General features: G+C 36.3%; 2 protein-coding genes across 2 annotated transcripts; one reads left to right on the forward strand and one right to left on the reverse strand.

Annotated features, from left to right (window-relative positions):
* Positions 1–249: 249 nt before the first annotated feature.
* Positions 250–3,389, reverse strand: LOC128982508 (putative autophagy-related protein 11). The gene is made up of 2 exons (XM_054401468.1): positions 3,245–3,389; positions 250–2,884 (listed from the first exon to the last, which is right to left on the reverse strand). Exons 1-2 carry the CDS (start codon positions 3,382–3,384, stop codon positions 676–678), a joined length of 2,349 nt encoding a protein of 782 aa, XP_054257443.1. The 5' UTR covers positions 3,385–3,389; the 3' UTR covers positions 250–675.
* A 9,290-nt stretch (positions 3,390–12,679) lies between these two features.
* On the forward strand, positions 12,680–19,180 carry LOC128982510 (uncharacterized). Its single transcript, XM_054401471.1, has 7 exons — positions 12,680–12,905; positions 15,244–15,364; positions 15,787–15,899; positions 16,351–16,483; positions 16,998–17,148; positions 18,059–18,146; positions 18,867–19,180. The coding sequence occupies exons 1-7, from the start codon at positions 12,773–12,775 to the stop codon at positions 19,178–19,180; spliced, it is 1,053 nt and encodes a 350-aa protein (XP_054257446.1). The 5' UTR covers positions 12,680–12,772.
* The last annotated feature ends 449 nt before the right edge of the window (positions 19,181–19,629 follow it).

Raw genomic sequence — 19,629 nt, forward strand, 5'->3', positions numbered from 1 at the left:
CAATAACCTGGTTGTAGCCAGTAATGATGACAGGGAATTAATAAGAATGCCAAAATCGGATGGTGAGAATAAATGGTTAAAAAGTGATGAACTTTTTTTAGTTTTTTGTTTGTCTCTAAAGTGTGCTGAAGAAGTTTTTTGTCCCTTCTTACTTTCAATACGGATTGATTAGAACTGTAAAGCACCAAGCTACAGCAAATGAACATAGTAAATAAAAGTCCTTTTGGAAAAAAGTCTTTGTACATGTACTTTGTATGTTCTTAAAAACTTTATTCGAACAGTAATAATGCATAATAACCCAATACAAACTGACCAAGTTGTCTAAAGACTATATTATGTTAGTAAAATTAAAGTAGTAGTCACAAATTTTACATTTAGGTAATTGTTTCTGAGTTAAATACCTCCCATTATACAAGGATAAGTCAATACATTTTAGTCAGACAATACAGTTTATTTTTGTAGTACCGTACGTAAATGGTTTCCTCTTGGTATTTTTATTTACAGCTATGTGTTGTATACTACCCTCTTTCCATTCAAATCAAGTATTCCAAATTTCTTGTACAGTCTATCATTCTCTAATAATTCTTGCTAAATGTGAATTTTAATTTTTTTAATTAATATATTATTTGTATTTTGTTAGAGACCCATTTAAAAAGTCATTATTTGTAAACCAATCTAATTGAGAATGCTTTTCAAAGCTTCACCTGCTGAGAATCCCTTTCTAGCTTTAGAAAAAGAACCATCTATCATCGGAGTCTCAATAAAAGGCTCCTTCAATGGCTTTTCAAATGCTTTCTTTATAAAACTGTCCGGAGACTCAAACCACCAAGGCTGAAAGTCTTGCTCATGAGAACTAGATTTTGAAGCATCATTCTTTTGATTTTCTGGCCTGGACTTATCCTCTAGTTTGTTGGTATTTTCATAGCTATGAGGTCTTAACTTGAATGAAATTTGGTCACTTAAGTCAGAGCTGCGTCCAGGTGGTGATACCGTTGTTATTGTAGGTCGAGGAATAGAGTCCAGCCCAGCAATTCTTTCTTTGAAGTAAGACGGTTTTGTAGTAGGCTTTTTCAAGGGTTCATTGTTATTCTGCCTGATTCGTGACATGGCTAGATCCACATCGGATTGTTTCAGCTGCCTTTCATGAGAATCATTTTTGTTAACATTTCCTGATGGTAGCTCATTGTTAATGGATGTTTCAGAGGTATTAGAAAACTTTTTCACTGCTGCTTCTTGGATTTTCTTCAGAAGAGATTTAAGATCAAAATTGTTTGTTTCACTTTGAGTATCATGTTGCTCATTTTTAGAATCAGTTTTGGGGTCTAACTGGTAAAAGTGTGGTTTAACCTTTAACACATTTTCATTTGGCTGGGATGTTCCTTTGTTGGAGTCGGTTTTGTCTTCTTTCAGATCCTTAAGCCAAGAAAATAGGGAATCGAAATCTGTTTTCTTCTCTGGTTGCTCTTTTGGTTTTTCTTGTTGGTTTTGGATCTTTTCATTTTCATTCTTACCAAAGACACTTGATAGAAAAGACTGGTAGTCCCATTTATTTTCCTCGTCCTGTTCTTCCTTCTTTGTCTGTTTCTTCACTGGACTTGGTAACGGTATAGGATCTGATTCTTTAACTCTACCCTCCACAATGTCACCCAAATATTGGAAGAACGCATCCCGCCTAGCAGACTGATCAGGGTTGTCAAGATCTTTGTCAACCATGTCTTGATCCAGATCAAAAGCTTTCAAACTCCTCCTCACAAGCTTTTTCAAAGCTTTTTTGCCATACTCATAAATTTCATCCTCATCAAAGTAATGTGATAAATCAATTTTCTTTTTGCGTTTCGTGATGTCCTTACCTTCTTCATCTACGGAATCTTTAAATACAGATCTTACTTGATTTAGTGCGTAGTTAATTATATCATCTTTCTCGGCTGGTGATAACGGTGACTTTTTGTAGAAGTCATCATTTTTTATTAGTTCTTTCACTGAGTTATTGATCTCTTTGATATCCTTCTGATCATTTCGCCCTTGCGCTGTAACTGACTGCCTACCCGGGTAAGTTTTCCCAGAATCACTATCATATGTATTGTCCTTGGAGTAATTATTGTTATTTTTCAGCTCTCCTCCTTGTTCTTGGTTTGACCCATGGTTCATCAGCTTGTTCCAGATAGCTTTATATGCATTGTTAACTACCCTTTTACCGTCCTGATTCTCAGTCTCTGTTAAAGGTTTGCTCTCAGGCCTCATGTTAAATGATATAGGCTTTGCATACTCTTCCGGAGACATTTCCTTGTATGGGTTGAGAGCGAAGGAAATTGATTGACTTCCTGGGAGGTGTCTTTCTCCTCTTCCACTCAGATCTACTTTCCCAAAGTCAGGATTGAATGACATGACATCATATACCAATCTTTCATCGTCTAAATTCTTTTCCAACAGTCTATGTAGTTTTCTGATGCCATATTCTATTACTTTTTCTTTTTGATTATCAGTAAGGGAGTACATTTCATTGAACTTATCGTCATGCAGTTTCTTGTTAAGTTGTTTGATCAGTTTTTGAGTTCCGTAGTTTAATATATTTTGTTTGTGTTCTTCAACCATAGCTCGTTGTTTTGCAGTCAGTTCAATGGGTTTGTTTATATTACGAATACTGTAAGCCAAATCCAACTTGTCAGGCTCTGCATCTTCTTCCACTCTCTTCAGATATTGCCCATCTTTAGTCTCGTAGGCCACAGACTTGGAGCCTTCTCTATCATGATGTTCTTTTATTGCATCTATTTTCGCTTGGGTCTCAGTGACTTGATCTCTCAGTTGTTGCATCATCTTTTCCTTTTTCGCACTTTCAGCCCACAGCTTGAGGTCACTCTCATCTAGCTTCCGCACAATCCCCGACCTAAATCATATTATTATATAATTTAGTAAAAATAATAATATAACTAAATATAATACAATTGAAGCCAAAGAATTTGCTTACAATTATATTAATTAATAAAGTTAACATTATAAAACATTTCCACAATATCAATTATTAATATTCTAAATTATATTCAGAAAAGTATAATTTATCTTGAGTTCATTGGTAAAGAATACCAATTCCTATGGAAGCTAACCTTCTTGAAAAATTAAACTACATATAAGTTAAATTTAACATTCTCTTCAGATCCAAGGCAATTTGCAATTACATGGAAAAGAATAATAATTTGGATAACAATATTTCTTTAAAACCAAAACCAAGAAGTATAAGACTTGTTACTTGTCCATCCTGTATACGGAGACTTGGCGCTGTCCAGTCTTGTGATCGGTTGTTGTGACGGTCTTGGTGACAGTTCCATCAGGGTTGAGCAGCTCGTGGTCCTCTGTGATGAGGTCTCCATCTCGTCTCACAGTACGCATCTCTTTTGGAGACTTGGCTCCCTGAAACATCAACATGTGATAATGTCTTGTGATCAGTTGTTGTGACAGTTCCATCAGGGTTGAGCAGCTCGTGGTCCTCTGTGATGAGGTCTCCATCTCGTCTCACAGTACGCATCTCTTTTGGAGACTTGGCTCCCTGAAACATCAACATGTGATAATGTCTTGTGATCAGTTGTTGTGACAGTTCCAGCAGGGTAGAGCAGCTTGTGGTCCTCTGTGATGAGGTCTCCATCTCGTCTCACAGTACGCATCTCTTTTGGAGACTTGGCTCCCTGAAACATCAACATGTGATAATGTCTTGTGATCAGTTGTTGTGACAGTTCCATCAGGGTTGAGCAGCTCGTGGTCCTCTGTGATGAGGTCTCCATCTCGTCTCACAGTACGCATCTCTTTTGGAGACTTGGCTCCCTGAAACATCAACATGTGATAATGTCTTGTGATCAGTTGTTGTGACAGTTCCAGCAGGGTTGAGCAGCTCGTGGTCCTCTGTGATGAGGTCTCCGTCTCGTCTCACAGTACGCATCTCTTTTGGAGACTTGGCTCCCTGAAACATCAACATGTGATAATGTCTTGTGATCAGTTGTTGTGACAGTTCCATCAGGGTTGAGCAGCTCGTGGTCCTCTGTGATGAGGTCTCCATCTCGTCTCACAGTACGCATCTCTTTTGGAGACTTGGCTCCCAGAAACAATTAACATGTGATAATGTCTTGTGATCAGTTGTTGTGACAGTTCCATCAGGGTTGAGCAGCTCGTGGTCCTCTGTGATGAGGTCTCCATCTCGTCTCACAGTACGCATCTCTTTCGGAGACTTGGGTCCCAGAAACAATTAACCTGCAATTAACATTAATCTGACAAAAGAATCAGCCGATCTTTACCAGTAACAAAGCTCTAATCTAATAAGTTAACTCACCATTTACTTTGGATACTAAAAAGAAACTCTATCTCAATATGTATGGAGCATAAAAAGTGGGCGTAGAGATGATATCCCTGTAAAAATGGTAATGGCGATTGCCCTGACATGCTTTGAAAGAAAAATAACTGCAGATTTTATACAAGAAATAAAAAACAAAGAATCCCCTGTTTACATGTCTTATGAGGAAAAGCGGCTGTCGCCAATGGGTAAGCAGTGACGTCATAACTAAATTTTGCCTGTACTGTACCATTGACTGGCTAACCTTCTAAACACCATTCACAATCTTGATCCCACCTTTATGGACCAGCTGTCACTATTTCTTTATTTAAAAAGAAACTTTATTAAAAAAGAACTTAATGGAGTGAGGCATCCAAAGATGGGCTTACAACCAAAAATTACATTTTTCTATATATTAGTTTTTGTTACAAAGATAGTTGATATGACAGAAAAGTTGCTATAGACAGACTATAAAGCTTTGCTATAGAAAATATGCTATTAGTCGTCCAATCAGTTGGTCTTTGGTTAAAAGGTTGGCTTGTTTGAAGAAATGAGCAATGTAGATTAGTGCATTCTGTTGGTAGTTCAATTCAACCTAGTCCATTTTGATTCAAGACTTTCAGACACCTTAAACATGGGGATAGAATGTAGAATGTATAGTTCTGTTTAAAAAAGTCCTGACAAAAAAGAGCTGATTTTTCTCAGTTACAAAGTTCTAATATCTCATCCATTCAAAATTCATCCTTGCCATAGAATGTGGACCATGATGTGACAGTGTGGGAATTTAATCTAAATTGAACCTAATGGGGGATATATCGGAATTGTAGAGTTTCTCATAAAGTAACTACAACACATTTACATGGGTTTAACCAAGAAAAAAGTTATTAGGTTTTAGAAAACTGACACCAATGATATTTTTTAGTTTTGCTATCACATATTCAACACATAACAAACTCCAGAAATATTTACTGACCCAAATGACAGAAGAGGAAGTTTTCATTCAAGTGCACACAGTTGTCTTCTATCACTTACTATTATATTGAATATTTATTTTAGAGCAGGAGAGGAAGCGGAGCGAGTGCTATCCTATTTTTTTGCTGTGGGGTTCATAGACTGTCAAAACCCAGGTTGGCCCGTGTCAGTTGACTCCCCAGAGCGTAAAAGCGATTCAGGGGAGAGGTAATAGTGGAAGGGGGTGTCGTGGGCAGGATGTAACGGAAACCGGGTACAGTTTCTTAATAGGGCAACCCTAATATAGATTGAAAATATTGATGTGATTAGTAAACTTTCATTCAAGTTTTACACAGTTTCGGTTAGGTTAGGCTATAACAGTTTCATGTTATCCCCCAAACAAGTTTTACTCATCCTGCACCCCTAGTCGATCTTTTCACCCTTATAACCGCCACACCGTAGAGTCATCAATTGAGTTGGAGACTGGAGACGCCACCTAGGTGTGTATTTTAACCCAAATATGAGAGAAGGTTGAGAGTAGAATGAAGTAATATGATCTGTGTAGTGATTGAGTTGGAGACGCCACCTAGGTGTGTATTTTAACCCAAATATGAGAGAAGGTTGAGAGTAGAATGAAGTAATATGATCTGTGTAGTGATTGAGTTGGAGACGCCACCTAGGTGTGTATTTTAACCCAAATATGAGAGAAGGTTGAGTATAGAATGAAGTGATATGATCTGTGTAGTTCTTTTACTGAAACAGATCAGCTGTTCCATTAGTCAGGATCATTTGCCTAATGATCAGGGTCAGATGGGCCCGGTTTTGAACAATAAAAAAGCTACTGACAGGATCTAACCAGCAACCTTGATTGGCAAAGGTGAGCACTATAAGCACTCAGCTACTACAAATACCACAACTTTTGACACTACTCTAAATAAATATTAAGGACATTATATTTAGTTTAGGACCAACTGTGGATACTCTACGTTAACAGATTAGTTAAAACTTAAGATCTTTAAGTTTTCTAAACAAAAACTGAAACAATCATTAAAATTGTCGCTCATAGCCTATAATTATGATACTATGATGATAACACAATCTTCAAAAATCGTTGAATACCTCAAAACAGTGTACTATAATAAGCCTAGTTAAATGAGTAACGGTAACCTATTTAAACAAAATGTATTTAAATACTTTGACAAAGTTTAGATTCATTTCGAAAAATTTATCATATTCAATGGAAATAAAAATAAAAATGAAAATTATCTTACAATATGTGTATCCATGTTTTCCGCTTATGATCAACTATCTGTACTCAACGCTCCTCTAACTAAATCTGGCTTGATGTTACAAATATGATGAAACGTAAAATTATCTTAAAACAAGCAGTAAAAAATAATGTTTACTCAGATAACTAAAGTAATGAATGCAATCCAAACAGATTCATTTGATGATAATTTCTCTTGCAAATTGTTTAACAGCAATTCAACTAGACATTCATTTGCTTTAATTGATAAGATACGTAGCTTTATAAACAACAAACGAATCTCTTATTATTTTTTTTGTTATTGGTACAAGATGTTTTAAATTCCAACTACGGTGAAAAATTATGGGCTAAGCCAGAAGGAAAATCAGCTGTTAAAACATATTCCATCGTTGTAGTTACTTATCAACCCTAACAATAAAAAAAACGTGCATAATATTATCATAGACAAAAAGAATTAAATATAGACCGTCAGCTGTGCTCCGGTTACGCACATCGCTTGGAGCGCCGTGTAGTTAGCTACGTAACAACACGGCGCTCCAAGCGGTGTGCGCCAGAACCTATGGTAACCGTAGCACGGCTGACAGTCTATATTTAATTTTTTTTTGTCTATGATATTATTAAGTTATTCATTGGTTACCATTTATTCCTGAGATGAGACGATAATCTTTTTTGGTTTAAGATGACAGTGATTATGGGTACGGTAACAATGACGTTCGCTAATCTTGGGCCCTATAATTTTGCGTGACCTATACTATTTTAATCAATAGAGTTAATAAAACGGCAGGGACTATATTAGTGTGTTCATTTAAGAAATACTAATGTCACATTTAATGTGACTAATTTAGCTTAATCTATATTTATAAAAGAGGAAGTTTGTATGTATATATATTTGAACGTTATGGACTCCGAAACCGCTCGACAGATTGTAATGAAACTTTCAGGCATTATTAAGCATTATTCAGGGATGGTTTTTGTGAAGTTTGGTGCAGATCCGTCATAAGGGCTCCGCCCCAGTGGTTCTGGAGTTTCCCATGTTAACCTTATGAGTACTTGTATTTAAATGGAATTAAAGAATCTTAACAGCTGGTTCAACTAAACAATTTGATTCTGTGATGTTCAATAGCGTTAAAAAGTTAATAGGTTTACCAACAGGGTGTAGCACAATTATTTTTTTAAATTTATGACAACATCTAACTTGCAACCATAAGGTGAGTGAGAGTAGCGAACGAACTTCAACCTCGAGGCGAGTTAGCGTAGCGAACGAGCTAAACCTAAATGCAAGTGAACGCAGCGAACGAGCTCCAACCTAAAGGTGAGTGAGCGTAGCAAACGAACTTCAACCAGGACGTGATTGAGCCATGCGAACGAGCCAATCTTGAAAATGAACGAGCATTTGACATAAAACCACATTAGGACAGGACGACGTCTGTCGGGCCAGCTAGTTGCATATATAAGTGTACATAATTTCCCTTCAAGGAATTGGCTGTTACCATTGAGTAGCGGACAATTTTTTTCGCAGAAATTTCTGCATACAATTTATTCTCTACACAGTACTCAAATAACTTGCCTTTAATCGGCGATAGTCCCCATTACAGTAGTTTCTTTTTACTTTCTCTACATATGCAAATATTATAATGTATAGAAAGTATTGTTTTCATAATGGTTTTCACACCTTTAGTCCAATTTTAACAACATTTTCTATGTAGCTACTACTCTGTAGTGTCACCAGGTGATTTTAAATTTATATGTTTAATGGTGATTTTCTCATAAAAACCCGTAAAATAAGGAAAAAATCAGATTTTTACAAAAACTAACAGAACAATTTTGATTACGATTTAGTACATTGTGGTTCTTTTGATCTCAAACAAATTAGTTCAACCCACATTGCAGCAAAGATTACGGTTCAAAAGTTATTTAAAGCTTTTTTGATTTTCCCCATTAAATATATATTTACTTTAACCACTTAACATAAGGGTTGTTGACAAGCTAATGGGAGACATTATGTGTCAACTTGCTAATAACATTTATTTTGTTGGTTTTTAAAGCAAGTGGCATCGTAGTTGAGAGCGCTTTAAGCAAAAACGATACACACCCCTTAAAGTTATATGTCGAGGATTGAACCCACGTCACCACCAATATCCGAGAGAGTAACAACTATCCTAGGAACACATCGATTTTTTTTCAAACCGAACCGCAACAGTGCTATTCTCCTGTACAATACCCATGTCTGGCCACCATGAGAGACCATACCTCGGGGCTTCTACGTATTGAGTGACAACTTATGCAACCACAAGGCTCAGTTTCATTTGGACTTTACAGGGCTCTGGACACTAAAAGATAGGTGAGTAACGACATTGTATTCTGATTTGGTTATTAAATAAGAGGTATATTTAATTTTGATGTTTTACGGTTAGTTTTATTTGCAGAGTGAAATACAGTACATAATTTCACTATATTCGTCAATAACGGTTGAGCTACCCTCTCGTAATTGGGTTTTTATTTTGTGTCCCTAGTTAAAAAACGACAAAATTAAATTATTTTAATAATGGTGTAAATTACTGGAGAGAAAGGACAATACTTAAGTTTTTAGATTCACGTTTAGCTACGTTTTTTGATAGTTTTCATTTCCTTTTGAATTATTTGTGTATATTTAGAGGGCTCGTGCATTAACTGCATGAGGCCAGGAATATTTAAGAAAAATTGATACATAAGATAACCTTATTTTATACTTTAAATTAAAATAGTTTTATAACTTATAGTTTTATAACAAATGACTCAATCTAGATATTTACTACTGATTGAAACTTGAATACTTGGGATTATAGTGGTCTATCAACCATTGATTTAGATCTTCAATTAGGTGTCGGACCTTAACAAGACTACGGAGATAAATAATCTAACAAATTCTTTGCTTATGAGCTACTTTAAAATAAAATATGTTCTAAGTCAATGGCCAAGTAGTCTTATCATAACATGCATCATAAATTATTATACGAAAATAGTATAAAGTAGATACCTTTCAATAGTAAACAAGTCTTAGAAGGAATTTGAGTTATGCAGTATATGCAACGAAATTTATCTAAGACAGATACAGATAGCACTCTGGTGTGATTTTAGTGACGGTGGACTAGCATTTATTTATTTATTTACGGTAAACACCATTTTACAATATTATTATGCGTTATTTGTATACAACGATACAATTATGAAACCCCCTCTCTGAACTAAAAATTGTAAATATAAAGAAATTGAATGAAAAAAGGTTATCCAACTTATAATATAAAACGTTATAAACTTAGTATTTTTATAATTATGAAACGTAAAATTATACTTGACTAATATACAGTAATATGTGTAATAGCATATATTATCAAATATATGATATCACTCATAATTTTTATTGCCACGCCTTGCAAACCTTGTTTTGTTGAATCGTTTTGCTTTGTATCTTTCGACTGTCAATCCTGTATTATCCAGTGTAAATTACTGATACAATCAGTTTACAAGAACTTTTCATTAGACGAAAAAAATCCTAAGCTGAACCACAACTTTACAACAATATTGTCAGCATGATAATTTTATATAGTGTTGAGTATTTAATTAACAGATTTATTTAATAGTTTACTTAACTAGCAAATGTTTTATTGTCGTTTTTAAATAGCGTAAAAATTAAAACAACAAACAGTAGAATGCCTGCGTTTTCAACTTTGCCTTGCAATGCATTGAAGTACTGCGGTTGGTATCTTGACAAGGTACGGTGTGTATTCTTAACACATTCTCGCATTGTTAACATTGAATTTGTTCATATTTTGAGTTGTTTTTGTCTCTGGATCACAGAACAAACTATAAAAGGTATAAAATTACCTGAGTACTGCCAGAATGATCCTGTTGGTCCTTACGGATAACGCGTTTCGAGGAGCTTAAGTCCTCATCATCAGATCTTGTACAAGAAACACATCTATCACTTCGAAAAGGTCGTCAAAAGTTTAAATATACAACACGGACACATAATAAATAAACACATTTTACAATTACGGGTAGGCCTACCGACAAAAAATTGCAATGTCCGACCTCGGTAGGCCTACCCGTAATTGTAAAATGTGTTTATTTATTATGTGTCCGTGTTGTATATTTAAACTTTTGACGACCTTTTCGAAGTGATAGATGTGTTTCTTGTACAAGATCTGATGATGAGGACTTAAGCTCCTCGAAACACGTAATCCATAAGGACCAACAGGATCATTCTGGCAGTACTCAGGTAATTTTATACCTTTTATAGTTGAGTTTGTTGTTGAAACATAACTGTACTTTGCCGTTTCAAACCTTTGTGCCTTTCTCTAAAAAAATAATTACTGTACTAGTGTATTTCATCACTAGTGTGTTAAGTGACTCTTTTCCACCCGAGCTCAAGTTCTGACGAAACTTATGATGAAAAAGTAAATTACATTGGGAGTACTTTGGTCTTTGGTACGGTAATATATTTGGATGGCATATGCGATTTAATATTGATGAATATAAATTTTGGTGTAAAGTCTCAATGAACGTAGTGTACAATCAAATAAATACCCAATTTTCATCCTACAAATAATCTTAAATATAACTTGTATATACTCAACTAAATTTTGAACATCCTTTCAGAACTCGCACGGTAGGTATGCACTTACTTTAACGAAACTTAAATGGACATAACAATTATATTTTTTCGTTGCAATTATGTTTCTTAACTACTACTGGCTGGGCATTACATCATGTAATCCCCATAATAGTTTATAGTTTGTTTGTTTATTACCCAACATGTAGGATCTTAGCTAAGGTGTTGACAGTGAATATGTAATCCTGTTTGTGTGTGAGAGGTCGGTCAAATACTTCGACGGCTTCTTATAGCTTCATCACAACACTTTGAAAAATATAGTCTTGTCTTAGCTACGTACTGTACTTTATGTTTTCTCTTTACAAATACAACGGTTGTAATAGTTTGTAATCGTTGTATCCATCACTGATTATAAAAGATAAGTAAATTTAATTAACGGAATCAGGCAGAATACTAATGTTATGAAGCTAAATAATTGTAGTTAAAAATCCAGAGTTAGCTCTCCTTGTTTAATATAAATAATAGTGGAAATACAAGCTAAAGTAAGCTCAGACGACCATGTCTCGGAATTATCACGGAGAAGTAACAGGAGGAGGCAAAGGACACGCCTGCTTCTAACTGGCAGAACAATTAATTGCGTGTCAATAGAATTACATTGATTCTTGTCACTGTTTGAATATTATTTGGCTTTAAACATGAATGCTTTGCAATCTTTAAATATTTTGGACAACTCACACTGTAAATCACCAGGTTCAACTTAAAAAGGATACTAGTCCGGAAAATAGGTGTTTACCATACGAGTGCGGTAAAAACATGGAGTGACGTACGATATTTTTCGCCATACCACTCTAAACTAACCTAATAGGAAAAAAACTACAAATCCGTTGGGTAATCTTATCGACTAAAGGATTTAACAATCACTCACTACTCGGAACTACTAAGTGTGGTTATGTTTTCGTTTTTTGATTGGTTGATTTGTTGCCAATTTTAATGAGCTGGTGTCCGGTAATAGTATATTACGTTACTAGTCCCGAAAATATGTGTTTATCGGACGAGTGTGGTCGTTTCCGTTCGAGACGAAGTCGAGTGCGGGATTACGATACGAGTCTGGTAAACACATTTTGGACGAGTGACGTACAATATTTTAAGCCATACTCTAAGCTAACTTACCAGCAAAAAAAAAAAATCTTTATGACTAACAATCACTACTCATAATATATTTTTGCTTATAACCACTCATTGCCAAATAAAATCAGCTGGTAGGTGTCCGGTAAAAACTCATTAAACAGTAGCACGTAATGAAACCCCATTTGATTGAGCAGGCGTCAAACAGCTGTTTTCCGGACTATCTTCATACGTTTAAAGTCTATTAAAACAGTGTAGTGTGGCGAAAAAAGTAGAACGTTAACTTATCTCATTCCCATATCCATAACAAATTACCTATATAATTATTTACATAATTTATTACCTTACAATTACGTACACCCCTCTAACAGTAGAATAGGGTTAGGAAATTTAGTCACTCATAATTTCGCATTATTTCTTACATGACCAAATCTGATGTCACCTTCTAGGTTGAGTCATGCCTAGGCCCCTCTCAACTCCTGACCCCCAGCTTCTAGAGATGACCTCCCACTGATCACTGACCATGGTAGCGTCCAACCCCCTGGTGAGCCCCGCGGGCTCTACAGGCCTGTCTGTACTCTTCTCTACTCTCTGCATCATCGATCTCTTCGGCGTCTTCCCAGTGGTGGCTCTGCCTAGAGCTATCATAGGATGTGGTTAGTGTTGAATTGTAAAGATAGTAAATGTTTGTATCGTTATTTATTGTCATTTCCTCCTGAAAGTAATACCATAGACAAATAGAATTAAATATGGACCAGTTCTGCGGTTACCATAAGTTCTGGCGTCCACCGCGATGAGTGCCGTTTGGTTACGGCGCACTCACTACTTAACTACACGGCACTCCAAGTGGTGGACGACAGAAACCGCAGCATTGCTGTCGGTCTTTATTTAATCCTATGTGTCTTTGGTAATACACACTTTGAAATTGAACTGACAGTTGTCATGACGTAAGTGGATAAAAGTGACAATTTACTCGAAGTTTATGAATCGTATGATTATAGTCTTTCATGGTACACTAACATGTTTGATTTAGGCTGCACTTTAGTTTGCATCCTACACTCGTTCGAATGAAAAATATCGATGTATAAATCTTACTAATATTATAAATGTGAAAGTTTGTGTGTTTGTTTGTTTGCTTGTTTGTTTGAAGTTCAATCACGCATAAACCACTGGACGGATTGGGCTGAAATTTGGCATGATGATAGCTTACATTCCCGATTAACATATAGGCATATTATTATCTCAAAAATCCTTTCGGGCTCCGCCCCAGTGGCTATGTAATTCCCCATGTTAACCTTATGAGTATTCATATTTAAAGGGAATTAAAGAATTTAGTCAGCTGTTTCAACTAAAAAAGTTGGTTCTATGATATGGAAAAGCATTAAAAAGTTATAAGATTTACCAACAGGGTGCAGCACTATATTTTTTTTGCATTTATGAAAACAGCTAATTTGAACTAAGCAGCAACAAAAAACTGTGATTCGCAATGAGAACTGTCAAAGTAGGATTGTTTACAGTTATGTTTATGTTTTTCATTTCATGAATAATTTGTGATATTTTGCGAATTGTTAATAATTTATTTTTCTCTATTGTTTAGGTGAAGTGGTAGAACATTATGGCTATGGTAGATGTGTAATACTATAGAATACTGTAAATTTAAAAAAGCAAATTTTATCAAACTGTGTCCTCCCTTATTGCAAACGCAAAGCTTGAGTATAACTGCAATAAGCATTTAATACTTATATTCCAACCCCGTACGAAGGACGGGTACTCTGCTAGTTATTTTATATATCAACTAGCTGACCCGGCGAACTTCGTATCGCCTAAGTTATAGGTTTCCCCTAAGACAGACCGATGGAAAGAAAGTACCGTTACGTTTAATTTTCAAGATCTCGTTCGCATCGCTCAATCACGTCCTTGTTGAAGTTCGTTCGCTACGCTCACTCACCTTTGGGTTGGAGCTCGTTCGCTACGCTCACTCACCTTTAGGTTGGAGCTCGTTCGCTGCGCTCACTTGCCTTCAGGTTAGCTCGTTCGCTACGCTCACTCGCCTCCAGGTTGAAGTTCGTTCGCTACGCTCACTCACCTTTTGGTTGCAAATTAGCTGTTGTCATAAATGTAAAATAAATAATAGTGCTGCACCCTGTTGGTAATCCTTGTAACTTTAATGCTATTGAACATTATAGAACAGAACCAACTTGTTTAATTGAAACAGCTGTTAAGATTCATTAATTCCATTTCTCATAAGGTTAACATGGGAAACTCCAGAGCCACTGGGGCGGAGCCCTTTTAAGAATTTCGAAACGGGAAATAGTTTACGTCCGATTCGCATACCTACAGAATTTACACACCAAATTTCATAACGATCGGTGAAGTCGTTCCGGAGGAGTTTGCAGACAAACACTGTGACACGAGAATTTTATATATTAGATTATTGAACCTAACTAATCAAACTTGAATAGAATGAAATAAACAAATATCGATCGAAATATTCATTCGTATGATTGTAGGACGTAAACTAATGTGCAGTCTTTATTTAAAACGTAAAAAAATATACTTGAAAACTAGGATGTACTGCTTTACTACTTTCGTTCTAAAGTTGTTTCACTTGTCCATGGCGACCCCCAATATTTCATATGAACCTCTGGTCAGAGAATACATTTTTTTATTGCAAAAGGTAATCCAAACTTTTTACTTTTGTATGTTGGAGCTCACAACACCACAAAAGACCAAATTGTTGTGTGTTTTGTCATTTTATTAGTATATTAAAACAGTAATGGTGACATTTAGTGTGGTTACTTATTGGTTGACACAACCATACATTGTTAAATACTTTAAAGCATAATTATTCCAATTCCTGCCAAAATAGTTTCGAAAACCTGTCTAAACTGTAATTTGTCAAAAACACTGTTTTTAATGTTAATAGTATGAATCTTCAAATAATTTATTCATAGCTGTCCGCAGTATATAATTGTAACACCATGTACGTTATAGGATGGCTGGGTATACCCTTGGCCCTGTGTATCTTCGGTGTGCAAGTATACACAGCGATGCTGCTGGGTCGGTGTTGGCTGATGGCAGAACAAATAAACCCGGAAATTGCTCACAAAAGTAGGTTAGTCTCCAACGTTTTATCTCTTTGTCTTTATTATCATAATGAGAATTGTGTTATAGTAAAGAAGTTAGACAGTGAAACTATGTAAGAGGTTCTCAAGCATAGAGTTTGACAAGCCTTGCAATATTATTGCCAAGAACGTCAACAAGATGAAGTAATGTACCTGGTGCTAGAATTTGAGAGGTTTCTGCATAACACATTAGAAAAGTCCATCTTACTTTGAAAGCATCATTGGAAATTGGAACTACTCGTTATAAACGTTATATTTATAAACTACTCAGTACCCAGGGAGTGAGCTAGTCTAGTGCATTCTACTGGTACAGAGCGAGACCTGAGTTTAAACCCCGCCAATCACCAATGCATTTCACCTAGAAGAATAAGAAAATATATAATAAAGCTACACAATATCTATGGTGTTTCAGATATCCATACGCAGCCATTGCAGAGATGACGTTCGGCGAAGGTGTCAGTAGAATGGTGACTTTTCTGTTAGATCTTGCAGTGTTTGGTGGAGGAATTCCCAATCTGTTGGTCGGTGAGTTCAATGCATATATATTTTGTAGAAGTTTTACAATCAAATTGCTTGACCTTTGCTTCACAATGGGACAAGGACACAGAACAGAACAATTATTCAGACTACGGTTCTTCATATTTACTGTAGGAAAAGCCTTACGAACAACACACCTCTGATAAAAAAAATAAATAAAAAATAAAATAAACAAGCCCAATTGCACAGCTTAGTTGTGTAAAATTATCTTTGTTTTGATTCAGTTATACAGTAATCAGGTCATGAATGTGCTTATGTGTGTCATTGGCCTATGCGTTGGCCGAATTCTGTTTGTTTACAATACATAATGATAGATAAGTTATTTTCTATGCCCGCTTTACGTTTACTAAAACCTTAAAAAAGAATAGTAAACCGTTCAACCCCCTCAAACCCAATAATATATTATTGTATTCCTATATCGCTTTAAATTCTCTTTCAGCCTCCCAGAACCTACAGATGCTGGGCCTAAAGGCGTCTAATTGGAACTTCGACTTCTCCTTCTGCTATTGGATGTTGCTGTTGGGGCTGGCACTGTGTCCTGTCATGTGGCTGGGTAGTCCCAAGGACATGAAGTAAGACTACCAGTCATGATTATAGTGCCTAAAAAAATATTATCGGTAAAATAGCAAATACCCTAATTTACCTACACGATGTTCTAAGTTTCTTTTGGCTCACGGGGCCCACTTGTTACTTAAGTCAACTTGAGGGGGTGCCAAACCAATAGAGATGGTGGTAGGAAATATAGGACGGTGGGTAGTTGAGTTTTACAGTGGCGTTCCCATATCAAATAATAATTGATAAAAATAATTGATAGTGCAACATTTTTTGCCTTAGACTTTTTGTCCTAGAAAAGTCATTAGATTGTGATGGTTCGAAACTTGGCCTTGCTGCCCTTGATAATTTAATATTCAAACGAATTACAGTTGTTCTTGTTCCATATTTGATATTTAACTAACAGCCACTCCTCTGTATGTGTAGTCTACTGAAACATAGTGAATGTGTTAAACGGCGGCTTTGGGTAAACATTTCAATAGTACGAAATGGAATGCAGTCAGTATGATCTAATGTATTGTGAGCTTTGCACAGATGGGTTGCTGGTACCAGTGTAGGTACGGTGCTGAGTGTATCAGTGCTGACATGGACATGTCTACTGACTGCTGAGCCAGCCTCACCTGCCGTGGTGCCTAGGCCGTCCTGGGAGGGTGTGTTCCTGGCCTATGGGATACTGGCGTTCCAGGTAATGAAACTCATAGTTAAGATGTGAGACATACAAAAATGATAATATAACAATGTTTGGTTAAATTGAATAAACTGTTTATTCTGGGTAGACGAACTGGAAGGTTGCAAAACAGCTGTTAGCACGTCACCATTATTGCGTTAGAAGTTGGGGATATCACAGCCATCATAAGATATTGATGGATTCTCTTTTCAAAATATATAGTCGGCTGTAAACATGAGCTGACTTAGTAGTAACTTCGGAACATGCTCTATATTTGAGGAAAAATAAGAATACTGCTGATCAAAGAACTTTTCAGAGAATGTAAACATACCATAGGTATGATTGTTTTCATTTAAAGATCTATCCGTTAATTCCCCCTTCGTAATTGGCAGTACCGAAAATTCCACCTAATTAGATCTACTAAATGCACCTTTTTATACACTTAATTCCACAATCTTATTAAACTATATACAGTATAAGGACCCAATACCTCGCAAGGAAAACCTAAACTGTAGACTATAACCTGTTAATTATCTCGAAGAAATCATAAAACTGCAAAACCTCTTAAAGTATCAAAGTAAACGTTATTATTCCAGATTATATTCCCATAGTTATACGGATCCAAATTACAGTTTTGATACAACGGTAACGGCACGAAGCTGCTAAGGTCACAAAGGTCAAAGGTGACCCCGCCCCAATACACTGGTCAAACAGGGAGTTTCTCTACCAACATGGTCATTTATACTCTTATCCGGGTAATTATTTAGCTTGGATGGGAAAAGTTCAACATGATGAGGTTCCTTTCAACCTTAGGTCGAGATTGATGATTTATTGACAGTAATGGTTTATAACGTTTGCAATTTGTGTCTCATTTAATCCTGTTAAGGAAATTGATTTGTTTGAAATGTTGTGCTTCGGTCTGTTTAAGTTCGACATCCACCCTGTTATCTTGACAGTACAAGTAGACATGGCTGACAAGAGGAAACTTGGACATGCAATCCTTGGAGCTTTTTCAGGTGAGCTTGAGCTTCAATTGACAGAACTGTGTTCTACACCTTTAAATATTGCAAAAGCTTTTATCAATAATAGATACTGCACTGCATAATAAATTTGATATTATGCAAATTGGCACTTATTGTGAGTATAGGAAATCTTCATTAAACATAAGTTTAACTAGTAAGCTTTACAGTTACTGTAACTGTGTTTTTACATTCCATTTCTAGGTAACGTTGGCCTGGACTTCCTCAAACATTTCCCACCTTTCATGTTCTAATGAACGACATCCTATGGGTTTTCTCAGACATTAATATCACGTTTTAATGGTTATCATCCTATGTTCTTCCTCATACTATCTTCGCTGTGTTGCCTTCTTTCCCTGTCCATAAGACCATGGAATAAGGCAACACAGTGAAGTGTTGAAATGTTTATACATTCTGATCAACATGCGACACTTTCCTCACAAGTCGCCAAGTCTTGTTTCACGTTCTGGTGGTCATTGTTTAACCCTTTGTTTCACAAACAGTAATACTTCTTTCAAATGTTGTTATAATCGACATCCTACAATGATCCTCACACACTGCAAGCCTTGTTTGCATGTTACAGTCACTGGCACGCTGTTCCTGGTGACTTGTCTTATCGCCTTCATCAGGTTTGGTGATCAGCTCCGCTACAACCTACTGCAAAGGTCTGCCTCCCAGTGGTCCTCTCCTTGCTGATGATTTGTTTGCATGTTACAGTCACTGGCACGCTGTTCCTGGTGACTTGTCTGATCGCCTTCGTCAGGTTTGGAGATCAGCTCCGCTACAACCTACTGCAATGTCTGCCTCCCAGTGGTCCTCTACTTGCTGATGATTTGTTTGCATGTTACAGTCACTGGCACGCTGTTCTGGTGACTTGTCTTATCGCCTTCGTCAGGTTTGGTGATCAGCTCCGCTACAACTTACTGCAAGGTCTGCCTCCCAGTGGTCCTCTCCTTGCTGACGAACTGCTGGTAACTCTGCAGATCTGCCTCAGCATGGTAGTCAGCGGACTGCCTTATTCCAGGATATAGAACACAGTCTGGGTGTTCCTCAGGGTTAGTCTACTGCTTATACTTGGTATATTGTTTATCATATCCATTCGTGGTCAAACTTTTAGATATTAAAGTAAATTTCGTTGGAAAACCTGTTTTAATAGCAACAAATACAGTATGTGCAAAATATGTAGGTAATTATCCTGCAGGTAATTAAAGTGGGTATCTTTAACCAAGGTTCCTGAGAGCATGAATGTTACATAACTTACGAAGTCAACAACTTCCACAGACCCAATTGGATTCACTTTGTGTTGAAAATGGCTTTGCTTTTCAGCTAGGTTAATTATTTTTTACAACATACAGAATCCTATTCTAACAGTCCATGTATTTTGCTTGTGTATTTTTTGTCATTTTGGGTTTTAAATAAGGGAGATCAAATCATCAATATAAACATAAATATTTGACAAAAAGTAATTACCATCAGCTTT

The sequence above is a fragment of the Macrosteles quadrilineatus genome, unplaced genomic scaffold (genome assembly GCF_028750875.1).
Source record: "Macrosteles quadrilineatus isolate MER2022 unplaced genomic scaffold, UCM_ALF_1.0 Scaffold_420__1_contigs__length_72598, whole genome shotgun sequence".
Taxonomy (NCBI): Eukaryota; Metazoa; Arthropoda; class Insecta; order Hemiptera; family Cicadellidae; genus Macrosteles; species Macrosteles quadrilineatus.

Bases quoted from the DNA above. Each gene is read 5' to 3' on its own strand.
- LOC128982510 (XM_054401471.1), top strand. From the start codon at position 12,773: ATGGTAGCGTCCAACCCCCTGGTGAGCCCCGCGGGCTCTACAGGCCTG. The intron at 15,900-16,350 runs GTGAGTTCAATG...ATTCTCTTTCAG, and splicing joins AATTCCCAATCTGTTGGTCG to CCTCCCAGAACCTACAGATG. The intron at 16,484-16,997 runs GTAAGACTACCA...AGCTTTGCACAG, and splicing joins GGTAGTCCCAAGGACATGAA to ATGGGTTGCTGGTACCAGTG.
- LOC128982508 (XM_054401468.1), bottom strand. From the start codon at position 3,384: ATGCGTACTGTGAGACGAGATGGAGACCTCATCACAGAGGACCACGAG. The intron at 2,885-3,244 runs GTAACAAGTCTT...AATATGATTTAG, and splicing joins TCCGTATACAGGATGGACAA to GTCGGGGATTGTGCGGAAGC.